This window comes from Monodelphis domestica, chromosome X (genome assembly GCF_027887165.1).
Source record: "Monodelphis domestica isolate mMonDom1 chromosome X, mMonDom1.pri, whole genome shotgun sequence".
Classification (NCBI taxonomy): domain Eukaryota; kingdom Metazoa; phylum Chordata; class Mammalia; order Didelphimorphia; family Didelphidae; genus Monodelphis; species Monodelphis domestica.
In genome coordinates, this window is record NC_077235.1 from 36,485,556 (window position 1) to 36,504,558 (window position 19,003).

General features: G+C 40.7%; 1 protein-coding gene across 7 annotated transcripts in view; it reads right to left on the reverse strand.

Annotated features, from left to right (window-relative positions):
- The window catches only part of AFF2 (ALF transcription elongation factor 2), a 528,832-nt gene that overhangs the window by 37,926 nt on the left and 471,903 nt on the right, over positions 1-19,003 (reverse strand). For all 7 annotated transcript variants that reach the window (XM_056809873.1, XM_007507264.3, XM_056809876.1 and 4 more), the window contains 3 exons: positions 8,510-8,666; positions 5,816-6,901; positions 3,290-3,417 (listed from right to left, as the gene is read on the reverse strand). In XM_056809873.1, coding sequence (XP_056665851.1) covers positions 3,290-3,417; positions 5,816-6,901; positions 8,510-8,666 — 1,371 coding nt within the window. The remainder of the gene's footprint in view (positions 1-3,289; positions 3,418-5,815; positions 6,902-8,509; positions 8,667-19,003) is intronic.

The following is a 19,003-nucleotide window of genomic DNA, read 5'->3' on the forward strand; positions in this document are numbered from 1 at the left end:
ATGTTATCTGCCAGGGCCCCTCACTGAGGATGAGCATCCAGTTAAGTTCGTGTCTTTGAAGCAGATCTCTATGATCTATTTAATGGTATAACTTGGGCTACAGTGTGATATAGTCAGTCTTTCAAGAATAATTCAATTCACACTTATTGGATTCTTATGGGAAATACAATGTATACTTTAATTCTCCCCCCGCCCCAATTTTAAAGGAAGGTTCCTCCTTATGCTGAAGTAGAACTTCTCAGCAGAAGCACTCAATAAATGGTAGGATAATGATTTGAAAGAACTTTTCTTAAAATAGATGTGCTTACACATTCCATTCATACTGGTTTTAAACCTCTATGGGGAAAGATGGCAAATTTGGGTGAATAAAACTATTTGCTTCAGCAGTGGACATCATAAACAGCTGCCCCCCAAAGCACCAGAAGGACTGACAACCAAAGTCGAGGCACCCCATTTTCTACAATGTGTCTCAGTCATAGCAAAACGGTGTCTTTGAATATAAGCAAACTGTATTTTCGTAACCATAGAAATGGGCAATCTCTCCAGAGTCACGACCACAAAAAAATGAAGCCCTACAAAGGACTTCAGGCCCTAGAAGCTATTTACCATGGGAATGAAGGCATGGATTTTCATTTTAGTTACTGTTTCAGTCTAATCGATGAGGATTACTTGAATTTTCATTTTTTTCTTACACAACTAATATCACACTGAATAGTCATTTACTTTCCATGATTATCGACAAAAATTTTCAGGAGCAAATTAAGTCAACAAGAATGATGTTTTCCTCTTGGTCAACTTCAGTCAGTGTCAGAAGATATAGATTTACAATATCTCAAAGCAGCAAATCAAAGATGAACAAGCAGTCAAGCGGAATGATGTCCTGAACTGGGGGAAGTCAATATTGGCTCCTTGTTCCAGTTCATTGGGGTTGCACAAATTTGCCAATTTTAATAATATTTGTCATCCTCTCTCTATCTCTTGCTCCATAATTGCGCCTCTCCCACCCCTCTCATGTCCATTTCTACCATGTGGAAAAATTTAAATCCCTGTTAAGTACTTCTACCTTTACCATAACTGGCTAAAATTAATTTTTTAAAATGATAATGGTTTTTTTAAATTGCTTTCCCCAATGGAAAGAATTATAAGGGAGTTATGTTGCATGATTAAACTGATCTCTAACATAAGCTTGTGAAAGCTCTTCAAAATATAAGGCCAAGATAAGCACAAAAATACAGAGGTGGCTGAGCTATATGTAGATATTGAGGATGGCTGTAGCATGTAGGAGACCAAGGTTAATTTGATGAAAGTTTCCCTGTGCTTCTGGTGGTATGGGACATCCACGAAGGGCATACCTCTCAGACGGCCCAGTAGATATGGCCATCAAGGGAGGATGGATCCTCCATTCTACCTATCACATAATTTGTTGATAGTCCAATGGAACACACTAGGGTGGGCCTTTTCTTCTGTACCCAAGGACCTGGCAACCAGGGTCTTTGGGCCTTTTGCTTTTTAGAAGTTCTTCAATGATGGGCATATTCTAATGTTCTAAGCAAAATCATGGGTGATGCCCTGGAGCACTCTTTCCTTCCTCTACTAGTCAGCTAGCTTCTAGAGCAGCCCAGAGGAGAAGAAGAGGTGAAGAAGCCACTTCCCCTTTGATGACAGGGAACTAATACCCTAGCAAGGTGAGTTTTTAAGGCTCAGCAAAAGTCTGAGATCATCTTCTTCTGGGGGAAAAGACATCTTGGTTTCTAGGGGCTTTCTTTCCAAGGTTTTCATGGAAATCATCAGTTTCCTACAGATGTACAGAACAGGATGGTTCCTTAAAAGGATATTCAGGGAAGGCCTTCAGAGAAAGAGATCATTTTTTCCCATTCCATATGAACCACTAATATCTTAGATTCTGATTTGTGGTATTTAAATGACAAACCAGACCCACTTTCTTCTTCTGTTTCTTGCCCCCTCCTCCCAAATAGTGAGCAGTCTTAGGCCCCTCCTCACACAAATTTAGAGAGGATAGGAAGATTAAAATGAACACTAACTGCAGGAGTTCTGCCTGAGGAATCTCCCTTCTCAAAAGCTCATTGTCCCGATTAGACTTAGAGATAGTCTACCTTTTTCTAAGTCTGCAACTGTTGTTTCTGCCAGCTAAAATCTCCTGGACTGTAATTCTTTCTTTTCTCTAGAAGATGTCTTGGAATGGCCTGAGCCTCACAGCCCATGTACTGCAGTCCTGGCATTTTGAACCATTATGTATGATTTTTGAGGTGTTCCCAAATGTGATTCCCTTTCTGGAGGCAGTCCAGGCTTAGGATCTGAAGGCCTCGCTATCAAAAGATATTTTGACTGGGGAGTAGGACTTGGGGGAGGGGTTAGAGGGCAGCATATTTCAGTACCCAGGGAGAGAGTTAAAGTGCAGAAACAACAGCATTTAAGATTTATGCCAACTCACTGCTACTAAACAACAAGCTGGGATCATCATGGTTATCAGCATTTCCCCAGAGGGGTGCTAGGCTGTGGGCTACTAACAGGCTCAGGGACTAGCATTTGATGGAAGTCATTTTTACTTCGGAATAAATCTATGGCAATGATTACCTAGGCCGAATCCTTTAAGTAGCGGGCATGAGTGTTAGTTAACTTTGATTTGGAATCCAGGAAGAAATATAGCTAAAATAGTGGGTAGGACCAGAGGGCTGGACCTAGCACTGGAAAGTTTATGCCATAGGAGGAAGAAGGAGAAGAGGGCTGATGAGCCGATAAAACAATTTTCACATACTACAAGCCTCCTGCCTTTCATTAAGGTCCAATAGAACCATTGATTCTGCTGTTCCCATAAACTGTTATTTCTTACCTCTCCAAACATGACACTCCTTCCCGCAAATAGAGCTAGACAGTTTTAGATCTCAAAATGGGGGAAGGGTAAGTTACTTTTTTTTAGGGAAGTAATCTATCTAATCAAAACTGCCACTGGAAATTGTTGGTTGTTGGGTCATTTAGCTGATGGGTTGTGTTAGCATTGGCCTATTTTAGGTCCCTTTTGCTTCTGTTCTACTTAAGGACAAATGCCATTTGATGCCTATTCAGTGGGCTGTAGAGAACTGCTGCCAGAATACATTTGAGTGTAATGCAATGATCTGCCACCATATATACCAACCTTTTCTAAACTCACCAATTGTATTTCTTAGCTGAAGTTTCTCTGGGATGGGATCCTCTAATTCTACGAGTACTTAAAGCTCTTTAAAACAGTTAAATAACAGAATCAATATACCAAAGAAAAAAGCCAACTTACTCTTTAGTGCTTGGGAATCTTTGACTACTAGGTATTGGTGATATGCATGGTGGAAACAGAGAGGAAACTGGGCCATCCTCTAGTCGCTGCTTCTTGTTCTCAGGGAACAGATCCAAATGGTCAGATGGCTTTAATAAAGAAGAACACAGGATAGTGAAGAACATAGCATCTACACGCAAACACGTTGCCTATAAGAAACAGAAAGTTCTTAGACCAGGGTAGACTGATTTTTAGAAATAGGAATATGAGAGGAGGTCAGAAACACTTCTCTAATAAGTAAGGGTACCACGCAGGTGCCAAATTGATCTCAGCAGCCCAAACATCAGCTGGTAGAGATGGATCTGACTTATGGTTTGAATGCCTGATTGAGGTTGTGATGGCATGGAAATTGTATCAAAGGTAAGGGACAATTTCTTTTTTTCCCATTTGAATAAGTTTATTTAGTGAATTTAGAACATTATTCCTTGGTTACAATAATCACATTATTTCCCTCCCTCCCTGCCACCCACTCTTCCCACAGCCAACATGCAATTTCATTGGGTATTACATTGTTCTTGATCAGAACCTATTTCCATGTTGTTCTTTGCATTAGGATGTTTACTTAGAGTCTATATCCCCAATCATATCCCCTCGACCCATGTAGTCAAGCAGTTGTTTTTCTTCGGTGTTTTTACTCCAACAGTGTTTCCTCTGAATATGGATAGTGTTCTTTCTTGTAGATCCCTCCAAGTTGTTCAGGATCACTGCATTGCCACTAATGGAGAAGTCCATTACGTTCAGTTGTACCACAGTGTATCAGTCTCTGTGTACAATGTTCTCCTGGTTCTGCTCCTCTCACTCTGCATCACTTCCTGGAGGTCATTCCAGTTCACATGGAATTCCTCCACTTTATTATTCCTTTGAGCACAATAGTATTCCATCATCAACAGATAACACAATTTGTTCAGCCATTCCCCAATCAAAGGGCATCCTAATGGACAGTTTCTAATGTTCATTCCTGCCTTTTCTTTCCCATACTGCTTCATGGATGTCCAGCACAGCACCATAAGTTTTAGCCACAGGTATGTATCTGCCCAAACAGATATCTAGTACATTGGTAGTGATAGGGATATTTGATATTAGGGGCTAGCTGGCCCTCCTTCCCAATGTACACAGATCAAGCATGGGTTCTTTTCTGACATTTTCCTCAAGTGTCCATAATTCAAATGGATAGTATTGGAGGTAGCAATTTTAACTAAGAATAGGGAACTTCACAGTGACGTGGCACAGAGTCCCTGTCCCTACAATCTAGTCAGCAGGCTCTGAGATCTCATACCGATTGCAGGTACGTGGACAAATGAGAGAGGCTTGTCTTCTATCTTTCTCCCATCCCTGAAACTGAGTTCATGCTTTCAAAAGGCAATGAGGTACCAAAATTGGGCAACAAAGCAGTTCTGCTACTGACAGGGAATGAGATAGTCCTTCCTGAGGGGGATGCAAGTTACATGGAGGGAAGCACTAATAGGTCCCTCCTCACTAACTAAAACCAACAATGGCAATTCTGAGAAACAACCTGAAGAGGTACTAACACTATGATGTACTGATGTGACTGATGAGAAAGACATTTTTTTGAAACCCTCACCTTCCATCTTAGAATTTATACTCTGTGTGTGTGGTTCCAAGGCAGAAGAGCACTAAGGGCTAGGCAATGGGGCTGAAGTGACTTGCCCAGGGTCACAGAGCTAGGAAGTCTCTGAGGTCAGACACTCCCATCTCTAGGCCTGGCTTTCTATCCACTAAGCTACTCAGCTGCCCCCTAGAAAGACATTTTCAATAATATACTATTTGTCATGGAAAAATTTGTTCCACTCTCCAACTTCAGGGTATATAATGTCTACCATATGAGATATGGGGCTGCCACAAATCAAAATCACTGTAGAAACTGAGGCTCAACAACCTTTCATTTAGCCACTCTGCACCCTAGGTTTTCTGGGCCATTCAGAAACTGTGTCCCCAAGATTGCTGTTGCTTGGAATTTCATCGCTGCCTGCATCAACGGGACTAGAAGTGGGATGTGTTGTAGGTATGGAAGTGCTTATCTATAAAAGGTAGCTGTTCCCTCCGTGTCTCTGGTAAGAGGAAGGAGGTAGAACTTGTAAAAATAATCTGGCCATTTTGACCACCTTTGGCTTCCAAAGTGGAGAAAAGGTAAAGAAGTCATGAAGCAAGTACCTCTTGGGTACTAAACCTCAGGTGAAGGGTTGAATACCCAGGAGAGAGGGAAACTAACTATCTGCCTAGTTCTTTTCCCTGGCAGAGAATGTAGCAGCAATTGCTGCCTAACCTTGGGACCACAACTTGTCAGCAGGGTGAAGGTCCACAATTTTCTGAAAGGCATTATTGTCCTAAAATGGCACAGCCAAGGTGCTCTACCAAGTAGTGGCGTCTTCTACTCACTGACTGCCTTAAGAGTGTGACCCTGAACCACAGGGAACCCAGCTAGCCACTAAATGGATTTTCTTTTGGTCCCCGTCTTAGATAACCTACCTTGAACTTTCTCTTGTTCTTCCCAGACATCTTATCAGCAAATGAAGGGCCAGGTGACTCACGGGCCTGCGGGATCTGTGGTGTTTGTGTTTGCGGTGGTTTAATGTTATCTCTGGGTTCACTCTTCATGGAAGTGGTTTCGGGTGGATCTTGACCAGGTACTCGAGACAGTAAGTCAAGATCTATTTTGACCCAAAGTGCTTTAGTGTCGTCATAATCACGTATTGGGGATAGAAGTTCGGTTTGCCCAATAGGCAGAGGTGAGAAAAGGGGCTCCTCCACCTCATTGGTGGCGATATCCAGACATAGGCTGCTGCTGCTGCTGCAACTGCTGCTGCTTCCTGTTAAAGTGCTGACATTGAAAATAGTGTTGCTCGGCGCCTCCTTGGGTTTGAGGGCACTGGTCAAAGTGGGACAAGGAGGCACTGGTTTGACCTGTAAGGCTTCATCTTGGTCAGTATTTGAATCTGAAGTCGAGGAATCAGTTTCAACAAATTCTCGAGACTTGGGAGCGATCTTTCCAGGGCCTCTAAACTTCTTCTTTTCGGCAATAAATGCGGCAGTGAGTTTGGGTTCTTTCCGTGGAGCCAGTTTACCAACTGCTGCTCTATTCCGTGCTTTGGCCTGCTCTGGGTGTTCCAGTGTGTCTTTTTCTTTGGGAGTGTTGCTGGGATGAATATTTGGTCTAGACCAGGGGTATTCTTCAGTGCTGGGTGTTCTTTCAACCTTTTGGGGTTGCTTTTTGACTATAATCTTTTGTGAGGCTGCTTCATTTTGAGCAGGTGACTTCTGCCTGGAGGTTTTGGCCTCTAGAGGAGGAGGAGGAGGAGGTGGTGGTTTCTGCATGAGCCGTTGTCGAGCTTTCTCCCGGAGAGGGCTGAGGAGAGGCCTCTCTTTGGGTTCGATCTGGAACAGGCCGGGAGTGACTTTTGCCTTATTCTGTACTTCGGTTTGTGGGGTGATGGAAAGTAGAGGATTGTTCTCATTGGATGTCTCATTTTGGTTGCTTATAATTGTCTTGTTCTGAGGGTTCACTTTGTTCAGCCATTTGTCAAGTTGCCACTTGTTGGTCGAAGGAGGCTCTGGCTGTGGATGGCAAAACAACACAAAATTAATTTGCCATTGGGTGGAAAGCACCTGGCTAAAGAAAATAATCATATATTCAATTTCTGCATCACTTCCAAGGTTCCCTATAACATGTCGCCATTACAAGTGTTAGTTCATTGTTCATTATTATACTACAGTACCAGGATTATCATGCTGTCTATTCCATGTCCCCCCTGAAAATGCTTTGCTTACTCCCCTTCTTCCATGTCTTGGCTTATCCAGTTCCCTTGGTCTGCAATGATATTTCCTGTCCTGTCCATTCATCCAGGTGCCTTCAAGTCATCTTTCCCAGGCTGCCATGCTTCATGCAAAGCTCTGAGTTAATTCAGCTGCTTTTTACCTCTCTGTTTTATTTAGTACCACTCCTATTTCCTCTTTGAGCACATCTACGGTACTAGCTGGTAAAGTTAAAAAGGGGTAGCTCTGCCCTTCTTTGATGGCAAAAAGAGTTTGGTATGACATTTTTTGCAGATCTTTTCTCTTTTTAATCTGTTGTTGTCACTACAGTTTCACCCTTAAATATCCTCAAGAAATCTTTGTGTAATGGGGTCTTGGGTCAAACTGTTTGGAAAATGTTATTTTTTTTTTCTTTTCATCCATCCTTTCTTACTTTTCTATATTGCTCATCTACTTCCATCATTCTTTCATGAGTTGACATGGCTAAGAAAATCCTGACACAGTATTCATATATGACATATATGTTACAAAATCCTACCTACACTTTAACAAAGTATTTCCTATGGAATAAGACTGACCTTGTGTAGTATCCCTAGGGCATGTTTTGTGTTATGGACACATTGACTATCTGGTAAAACCAAAGGACCTCTTTTCAAAATCGTATTTTTAAATAACTGAAGGCAATGCTCAATTGCAGTTAGACTTTGGAGAAAATAAAAGCTTATTTTTTTCTATACAAGTTTAATCACTCTTAGAGTTATCTTGGACCCTGGATGGTAAAAAGACTTGCCCAGGATCACACAGCTATACAGAGGAAGGCTTTGAATGAACCCAAGTCCTTCTGACTCCAAAGCCAGTCTTCTAGCCACTAATAAAAAGAACTTCCATTTATGTAATTTAAGTTATATGGAGCACATTCCTCAAAATACTACTTTCAGGTAGGTAGCACAGGAAACTGTGGCCCGGAAAGATTAGGTCATTTAATCAAGAACATATAGCTAGGGGGCACCTGGGTGGCTCAGTGTATCAAGAGCCAGGCCCCGAGACAGGAGATCTTGGGTTCAAATCTAGCTTCAGACACACTACCTAGCCATGTGACCCTGGACAAGTCACTTGACCCTCATTGCCTAACCCTGACCACTCTTCTGCCTTAGAACAAATATCCAGTATTGATTCTAAGACAGAAGAGGTAAGGGTTTCTTAAAATTGAAAAACAATAAAAAATAACACATAGCTAATTACAGAACCAAGTCTCTTGATTTGGAATCCAGTCTTCTTTCCACTATGCAAAGAAAAGGGTGACTGAATGACTCAGTTGGAAGAAAAATAGAAAGGAGAAGAACCAACAGGGGTGTGGGACTTGGCACAACTAGGCCTTGCCCACTCAGCCGTAAGCAGGGAGTCACCTACCTCCGGCGTGTTGCTGCGAGATTCCTCATTGCCCTCACTGTCACTCGAAGAGCTCTCACTGTCAGAATCAGACTCCGAACTGCTGTCAGAACTGGAACTTTCAGATCCCCCACTCGAGGGGATGACGACTGGCTCAGGAGCTGGCGGAACAGTCGGGCTGAAAGAGACAAGTGGCACTCTTGGGATTTTTCTTAGCAACAGTCAATGGACATCACTCCCTGTCATTCAATAACTATGGTATATACCCCCTGTTTTCTTGGTTTTCAAAGGAAAGCTGAGGCATGCTCTTTTGGAGTTTATCAGGTCATTGAGGACACAGTGACCAAACAATTTACTCAATAGGAGGCCCAGTTGCTAAGAGTGGTGCAAACGGGCCTTTATACCAAACTCTACATTAGACTAGCTTCTCTTTATGGACATCATTTGAAGTTGGATCTTTGGCATGTGGCTAGGTGTCCATGTATAAGATGGAACTCCTCACTTGGGGGTTGGTAAAATTCTTGATATTTATTTTTTTAAAAAGGAAGAAAAGTAAATAGACTTTCCTCTAGTGGCCTAATCATAAAGACCTCCCTTTACTTTGAGGCTCACCAGCTCTTCGGTGAAGCGACTCCAGAGAGATGAGAATGATGAGTTCTGAATAAGTAATGTGATGGCAAGAAAGAAGCAGAGGCAGGATTCAAACCCAGGGCTCAGCTGGCCCCAAGGCCATTATGCTCTCAATGACTGCCTAATCACTCTTGCCCAAGTTACTTGGTCAGACATAATACATCAGTTCTAATGCAAGGTCCCTTCATTAGACTCTGAGCTCCTTGAGGGCAGGGGGTGTCTTTTGTCTTTCTTTGTATCCTAAGTGCTTAGCACAGCACCTACCTTATAGGAGGCACTCACTAAATGCTCCAAACAGATCTTTTTACCTGATCTTTTGAACACTTCAATAAGACAGTGTAATTAAAAGCTGGGTTTGCAGTAATGGTGCTAGAGGCATGGGAAAAAAACGCAATACAGTTTCCTGGTTGTTTCAAATATTAATAAAGAAGGGTCATTATGAGTGACTTTCAAATCAGTGACAGCCCAGAGTGGCTAGCACAAGCAAGCATCGAATACTCCGGATATTAAAAAGATACCATTATCATGGACAATGGTTGCCCCTCATCTTTTCAAATTAATTCCTTAAAAAGTGGAGTAGAAGTGTACATGGAACAGTGAATCTCTTTGATTTTATTTGTACATTGAAAGCCATCAATTTCTCTGACTCAGACCAGATTCGGTATTATCATTTGTTTGGCACTTAAATTTGCTTTCCATCTATTTCTTATCAATTCAGTCATCGTCAAAGAGGAAGATTTGGGTATACAAAGAATAAAAGAGGATCGTGTGTGAACTCATTAGTTTTTAAAGTACATATTCAAAGTAAAATAATAGGAACCAAACTGCCATGCTTATTCTCTTTTGAACTGCTTCATTATCTTTCTATCTATCCATCCTAAACCCTCACCTTCCATCTTGGAATCAGTAGTGTGTTGGTTCCAAGGCAGAAGAATGGTAAGGGCTAGGCAATGGGGCTGAAGTGACTTGCCCAGGGTCACACAGCTAGGAAGTGTCTGCATCCAGATTTGAACCCAGGACCTCCCATCTCTGGGCCTCACCCTCAATCCACTGACTCACCCAGCTGCCTCCTATATTTTTTTAAATTCATGTTTCTTCCCCCTTTTTTGGTATCCCTAACCTTTCTTTTAGCAACGTATAGCCAGGTAAAACAAATCAACATGTTGGCCACGTTGGAAAATTATCTCACCACTGTCTGTCTGTCAGGAATCATCACTCATGTTTGTAGAAGGGTCACCAGTGTACCTAACAGGAACAAGCTTCCATTCAAGAAGTCCTTCCAAGCTGCTCAAATGTTTTTCATTTGCAACTATGCTGTTATTGCATTTGATTTAAAATGAAAAATTTTATACAGGGAATTGCTTCTGGCATATGGCCTATATTTCTTAGGGTTATGATGCTTTCCCTACTCTCTCCATTCTCCAGCCTTCATAAAAACTGTTTTCTGTGGTCACTTTGTGATATGTTTCATGTATCTTTGTGTATGTATGTTGTGTGTTTACAGGGTTATGGAGAGAATCTGATAGAAATTATATGTGCATTTGGAGAGGCATAGATATGGAGAATGTTAGAACTCAAAGGAACCGTAAAGATCCAAAGTCCCATCCCAGCATTGGCAGGGAAGGAAATCTGGTTCTGAAAGCTTAAGAAACGTTAAGGTCCAAAGGCTGAGGTCACAGGGCAGTTTTCTGACAGGACTGAAACTAGAGAAGCCAGGTGGCCTCATCTCTAGTCTGATCCAGGCTCCCCCTCCAGTTGAGAACTCTTCGAGAACACACACCTTTTAAGGAACCATTTCTATCTAATGATGGATTTTTTTTACATTTGTAAATCCCATCAAGCAAAATGTTTGATAATTGATACCATTCCCACTTCTGCCTTCAATGATAATCAATACTTCTTGACCAGTTGTTCTCTGTGCCTCACAGCAAATCAAACTCATGCAAATGATTCTGGGCTTTTTTGCTTATATCCTTATTGATCTTTGATTGTGACTTTGCTTTCATCAGAAATGGGCCCCCCGCCGCCATCACTTTTAAAGTAACTATCTCCCTCAAACTTTACCAGACAGTTCTGAAATGCCAGGCCAAGGGTAAGCTTGAGAGAGATGCTTTAAGGGGAACAGTGCTCTCCTAACTCTTTCCCCCAAAGTTGAAGCATGCTTCCCTTCTCATCATTTTCCTCAAACTTATTCTACCAAAGGGCCATGTGGGGGGACACTCTTGTACCTTTTTCTTCTGACATCAAGCCCTGGGCTAAAGGGACCCTCAGGTGTAATTACTGAGGAAGCTGGACTGAACTATGGAGAAACATGAGGCTTTCATTCTTTTCTTTAGCCTAAATTAGTCCATGCCCTTCCTTACCTCCCTTCTTCACATAAGCTATTCTCCGAGATTGCAATTCTGTAAGCTGGGAAGAAAGTCATCTTTATAGATCAGGAAGGAATATAAACTCTTTAAAATCTACTGGATTCCAAATGCTTTCTCAGGCTGTGAGAAAATACACTGATACCCTGTTGGTGGAGCTGCCAATTAGCTCAATTATTTTGGAAAGCAATTAGGAACTATGCTCCTAAAAAACCATTAATTTGTGTATTCTCTTTGACCCAGTTATATGTTATTGGGTCTATATCTCAAAGAGATCAAGCAAAAGGAACTCTATGTATAAAAATATTCATATTCAAATTCTTCTGTAATAGACACCAAGAGATTAAGAGGAGTAGGCAGAATGAGGGAGCCCTAAAAATGCCTAATTTTACAAGTATTAATGTCAGTGTAGGCTTTTTTGCTCCGCTGACAGATTAATAAATGTGCATTAAATATAATCACTAGTTTATTAGATTACTTATTAAATACTGGTGGACAAAGGAAATTAAATCAATCCTGGGGACTATGAGAAATGAAGACACCTGGTTTCAATTCACCGTGCTAAATGTGTGAATAAAATACAGCCATTTTCTGAGTTCCTTAGAAGGATTATCATCCTGTGCTAGAAGCTGAAAGCCAAGGAATAACCTGGATTGAGTTGCATGATCCTTCCATGAATATCAGCTTTGTGTGTTTTCATATATTTGCCAAATCAAGATATCAGTGATGTTGAAAACTACATATGTAATTACTTCCAATTTTCAATCTGAATTATAATTTGAAGTACAATTATTTCAAATTTGAAAAAAGGAGCCTTGTCGTGAGTCTCAAAATGATTTCTCAATGATCTTCTGTTGCTAACTTCTCTCATCTTATTCTTGGGCAGGAACTTAGGCTAAGTCAACTTTCAATATTGCCCTACCACATAAGCAGATGGATTATATTGCTTTTTGATACATCATTAGCCATGCTTATGAGTAATTGGGATATGGACAGAAGTCAAGTTAATAAGCATTTATTAAGCACATCCTCTATTCCAGGTACTGTGCCAAGTACTAGGGATTCAAAGAAAGACCAAACCCGCCCTGCTTTCTAGGAGCTCCAAGTCCACTTGGGGAGCGAGCATGCACTGCCCACATCCCTGAGAGCACACAAACATTGGAGTATTGTTGACTAGGTTCAGTTTATATGTAGAGGGATATTTGGAGGGACTTGAATTCACAATATTGGAAAACTGCCTCATTAGTTGACTCACTGAAGGTGCTACTACTAATTGCCAAATGGTCTATTAGTTACCATTGATGGCTAAACTGGCTTATGATTGGGCTTTCCAAGAGATAGTGTCGTTCTATGCTTCCCTGGTCTTCTCAATAGAGTCCCTCCAAAGGGTCATAATCCAATTTTGATAGAATGAGGAAGCACTACGACACAGCACATATTTCAAAAGATCAAGGTGAGAAAGGGCTGGAAACGTTTTAAGCATTTTGCAAATTAAGTCAATATCCAGAGCCGTGGAATAAAGTGCAGCTAGACTTAATCTGACATCGCTACGTAACAGTGTATTTAATGATCATGGTTATGAGATGTAGAAACCTCCTAGCATGAGTGGGGAATGGAGGTAATGGTGTATTTGGAAGCTTTATAAATACTTTGTTAGCAAAGGAACTGTCTCAAAGACCTGACTATGTGTTTAATAGCGTTACCAAAACCAATGTTTAAAAAACGCATTTACTCCTTTTGTATTTGTTGACTTTAAAGGCCATGGCAAATGGTAGTCAGCATGAAAGAAAGCACTGGCAGGGGAGTTCCACTTTCTGTGAGCCAAAGCCCATGTTGAAGCTGACCCTACATGATGGACAGTTTTAATAAGTAATGAAGAGAATAATTAGAGGAAGCTGCTAGGAATTTAGATCAAGGACAGTAGCATATAAAGAAGAGAAGTCCAAAAGAAGGCGGGTTAAGATAAGGCCATTAGATTTGTTAATTAAGAGGTTATTAGGGAGAGCTAAGTGGCTCAGTGGAGGTAGGCCTAGAGATGAGAGGTCCTAGGTTAGAATGTGACCTCAGTTACTGAGCTGGGTGACTCTGGGTAAGTCACTTAATCCAAGTTGCCTAGCCCTTTTCACTCTTCTTGGAATTGATACTAAGACAGAATGTAGGGTTTTTTTTTAAAGGCTATCAGTTACTTTTAAGAAACAATTTCAAGTGAAAGGTAAAGAGAATCCAGATTGTAATAGATTAAGAAACGAAGAGGTGATGAATAAATGGAGCCAGTGATATAGAGCTGCTTATTGCTCTTGACAGGAACACTGCATTGCCTTGTCCCCATTCAAACTTGCTCCCATTTTACCTTCTTCCAAGAAAGACGACCAGCTAAGATTGTCATACGTTGTGGATACAGAAATCCATCATGCAGTAAAAGCATTTGGGGGTTCTCTACTTGGCAGAATCATCTCAGTATATTTATGGTTCATTCAGTCCCATGAGATTTTTCATGGAGGTGTCAGTAAATTCGATCACATGTCATGAAATACACGACTCTATTTGTCTTATATTATTACTCTACTGGAAATCCTAGGGTCCACTAACAATTGCCATCTTCTTGAAACTCACTTTATTCTTGGATTCTGCCTCATGACTGCTTACCATGAAACTTCCTTGCTTTCGAACCTACCAGTAATAATGCAGTATGACATGGCAAATCAAAATTCTTGGGCAACAGGGATTTTACAGTCCTTTCTCTCACCTCCCCAACTACCTAGGCCCTACTAGCTTTCACTATTCCACTTCTCCACTCCAGCCAGCATGGGCTCCTCACTCTCCCTGTGTCCATTATTATCAATCCCACCTTTTGCCAAGATTACTCTGGAATACCCTCTTCCCTTTCCTCTGCTTATCTCAGCACTACTCCATCTTTCAAGGTCCAGTTCATTGGTGATGACTGCTCTGATCCCTCTAGGATAGAATGAGATGATGTAAATCAAGTATTTTGTAAATTGTAAAGTACTATCAAAATATAGGCTAATATTAAGATGTAGTGACCTCCCATTTCTGAAGGCCTATTGTACTAGCACTGCCCCATGGGAGGAAGGGGCCCAATTCTTGAATCCTGTCATGCATGGTATGGCTCCTTGGCTACATTATTAGGTCCTAGAGGGAAAGAACCACAGCTCTCTTTCTGTTGTATTGCCAAGAGTCCAAGTCCTGACCCTCCTACTTCTCCAACCAGCCTGATATTTTCCCCATTATCTCTTTCACAGACTATTTTCTTCTCTCTCCTCTTGGCCTTGAGCTGTTGCTATTTGTAAGGCTACAGATCTCAAAAGGAACTTTTTGTTTTTCTTCCTCCATTCCTGCTTCAAAGAACTAAAAAAACCAGCCCAAACCATAGCAATAGCATCCAGAGCCGTTCTCCCAAGTTTTAGTCTTTCCCACTAATTGCTAGGCTCATCTTCAAATTTGATCTCAAGTTATTAGAGCATTAATGTCTATGGCAGTGAACATCTTCTCTTCCTCTTCTCATCCATATTTCTCCCAGTCCTTTCTGAAATGAAATCCTTCTCTGACTCCCATTCCAATATGTCTTCACTCATTGACAACAGACTTCTCTTTATCCTAAATCTCTTTTTTGTCTCCTTGCACTGAGGGAAACCAGGCCTTTCACAAAAGGCACTTCATTCCTGGCCACTCTCTATAGTACTGGCTGAACCTTCTCTCATGACCACCAAAGAACAGGACCTCAAGGAGCAATCGTTAGACTTCTTACACACACTTCCAAACTATCTCTTTGTTACCATCACTGAATAACGACTCTTCCTTTGTGATTCTTCTCCATCCACCTTTATCACATAGTCAGACTACGTACTGCAGCCATATACCTTCCTTTTCGAAGATGCAGCCTAGGACATCCCAACAGCTTGGGACCAAGAGCAGAGAGAAGAAAGTAGTCCAGAACAGAGATACTGGAGGAACTATTGGACTGGGAGAGTCAAGGCCTGTAGTCTTGGGAATATAACATCTAACTATTTGCCTGTGGAAGAATTTCCCACTTTTTAACTGGTTGCTTTGCCCCTGTCAATCACATTTTTTCTACTGAGTAAGTTCCCAGAAAATGTGGTTTCTTATTTTTCTTGTGCACATGAATGACTAGGAATAACAAATGGTAGGAGCCATGGTGAAAATATTATCTTAAACAGCACATCCTCTTCCTCACTGAAATGATGATTTTATCTGAATAATAGGAGAAATTTTTGTTTCCTATTATTTTGATATTTTCATCAGTGCACAATCTGCTTTCTCCAGTTGATGATTTTTCTGGTGGTACAACTCAGTGCCTGATGGAAGAAAAATATTCAATCAATTTGGCATTAAATTCTAGCTTGGATGACTCCTGTAAAGGCCAGCTGTGTATCATGGAGACCACGGACATGGCTAATTATGACATAACCATGCATCAAAAGCTTGAAGGTGTTCCTTTCCATGATAAATTGACTTGAAAATCATCTCCAACGTTTTGCTATAAATCACAATGACTATTAATAAAAAATCCCCTCCTCCTATCCATAGCCTGACCATGTCATCTTTAAACATGATATCTTCAATCTTCTTAATGTAGATACTGTCTAATTCCAAAAAACATTGCCATTTTCCACAGTACTTCCTATTCATGTTATTTTGAATGACAGCAAAGGCAATCCTGGATCTTGAATCCTGGAACTTTATCAGCCCGAAACTCTTGCCTTGCAGCTAATATTCTCCGTTCTGGTCAACACGAAATTGACAGGGCCCATGTGCGAGTGAGAGGAGTTGGAGAACTCCCATGCTCTCAGGGAACTGGTTTAATCCTTAGCTCAGCTCACCTTTGACTTCGAAATGAAAAAAAGGCATACTAGCTGCCAGTAATAAGTCAGCTCAAGCAGGAAGTACCTTCTACATGTATTCTACCATGCTGTATTCAAAGCACAGGATCCCACCCCATTTTCAACTAGATCAAGAAACAGAGTAAAGTCAATCTCTACGTTCAGAAAGAAGATAGAGCCACTTCATATCCAAGCCAGAAAGAAATGGAAATAAATCCACATATTTTTCTAAGCGTCAGAAAAAACCTTTGATACATGGTCTTATGATTTTGAATACAGGGACATTTTTGTCATTAAGCTAGGGAAAGAATTGGGCAATCTAACACTTTCAAATGAAGTCCAAGTCCAAAAATAGTGACAATAAAATAGATGTTAGTTTTCTTTAGCTTGCAGGGCCAGACCCCAAACTATTTTTTTAAATATATGTGTCTATCTGTTTCTCTATTTAATCTTCTTTTCTGGAAAATTATTACATATTTCCTTCTGATAGAAAATCATAATTATATATAGTCTCCATCTACTATGAGCATATCATCTATGTTAAACTTAGTCTTGGAGCAGCTAGGTGGCAAAGTGCATAGAGTGCAGGTTGGAATCATTGTGAGTTCAAATCTGACTTCAGACATTTAGTGTAGCCCTGAGCAAGTCAGATCATCCCGTTTGCCTCAGTTTCCTCATGCATAAAGTGAGCTGAAGAAGAAAATGGCAAGCCACATCAATATCTCTGTCAAGAAAACCCCAAAAGGGCTTATGAGAAGTTGAACATGATTGAAAAACAACTGGACAAGAAAGAACTGTTGGAGTAGAAATGCAGATGAAAAAATATGATTTATCATCTGCTTCCATAGGTTTATGATTTGGGGTTTTGGTTTTATAAGATTATTCACTTACAAAAATGAATAGTATAGAATTATATTTTGTGTGATAATACAGGTATAACTCAGGTTAAATTGTCGGCTCCAGGAGGGGAGAGTGAAGAAGGGAGGGAAACAATTTGCATCATATAACTTCCAAAAACTCATGTGGAAATTTGTTATTAAAATAGAAAATCCAAAAAAGGAAAAACAACTGAAGTCTTATAAATGCTTTTAAATATAAGAAATGTCGTATACTAATTTCTCATTTAAGTTATTGTTTGCTGGATAATATTCATGTTAACTAAATTCAGGTTTTGAACATATATTACTAGCTGTGTGACCCTGGGTAAGGTATTCAACTTCTTGGAGCCTCAGTTTCCTCATCTGTAAAATGGGGACATAATATTGGCACAAATTCACTGTGTTATTATGAGAAAAGTACTTGGCGAGCCAGAATTTATGTATCAACATTTACCATTACGTTCCCTTTGCATACTTAAGGGTTAGTGAGTGAATGAATGAAGAAAAGATTTATATAGTACTTGCTTGTGCCAGGCACTATGTTAAGCTGCAAGGATACATAGCTAGGGGATGACTTCCATCAGTGAGTGGTGACACATGTGTGGTGGGGTGTGGTGACTAGGGAGGGATGAAGTCACAAGAGGGGTGCATGGAGCCACTAAGCAATGATTTGAGGTGCTCTTTCTGTCCAGAAGCAATGAGAGTATCAATGTGATCTGCCTTTTTGAAGCAGGAGGTAGAGTGATGGAGGAGGCAGGAGAGAGCAGGAAGACCATGTAGGGTAGTACCTGGAGCTGGCTAGATAGAGCTTGCTATCAATGTGGCCCCAGTTGGGACCTGGTGGCTGGCCTGGAAAGGTAAAGCAGCCAATGATGCTGTGTAGAAGATTATAGCAAGGTCATGGGACCAAGAAAGTGAAAAGAAAGTTCTTTTTGTTTACAGACCCTGTCTCATTAAACATTCACAAGGAAGGCTATCTTGGCCCTTTGGAGTCAGTAGGTGAGCTCTTCAAAGACAATGGCTGCTGCCAGTTGGTGGCACACGCTAGATCCATTTCCAACAGAGGAGCTGGGATTCATTTCAAATAGAATTCATCCTAATTTAGATTGGCGTCTCTGAGATTCTTGCTTCTTTCATTTTCACCGAAGGAAAGGATAAAATGAATAGCTGACATTTGTATAACTTTTTAAAGTTTGCAAAATACTTGCATTAGTAGTCATTTTTTTAATTCTGACCCTCCTTCTAAAAGTCTTCTCCTTGGATGTATAATGATAATGCCATTTAGAAGCTGGGTAGAATATCATTGATTTTGGAGGTGAGCCATCAAGTGCTTTGTGACACATCGAGTTTTAGTGATGCTCTCATTTTTCAGAATTAATTTAGTTGTTTTGTTAGGAAACAAAAAAATAAAAAAATATCTTCTAAGCATTTTTGACCTCACCCCCAGGAATCGGGTGTACAGAAGACAAAAGTAAATCAAATATTATGGGAACTCCTAGAATATAGGGTGTCCCAAAGGCCTTTGTGCAACTTTACATGGCTTTAAATGCACTAGGACTTTTAGGACGCCCTGCATATCTAATAGGGATAATAACCCAAACTGATTTTTTCTTTCATTGTGAAATGGCAAAAGGTAGCCTAACACCACTTAGGGTATACTTGCATGGCCTCGATTTTGTTGTAATAGAATTAAAAGGCAATGATACTCTCTATGTCCTATGAGGAAGAGATTTTGATTAGATTCTTTTCTTCGATGTATTTTGTGGTGTGGTTGTTAGTGGA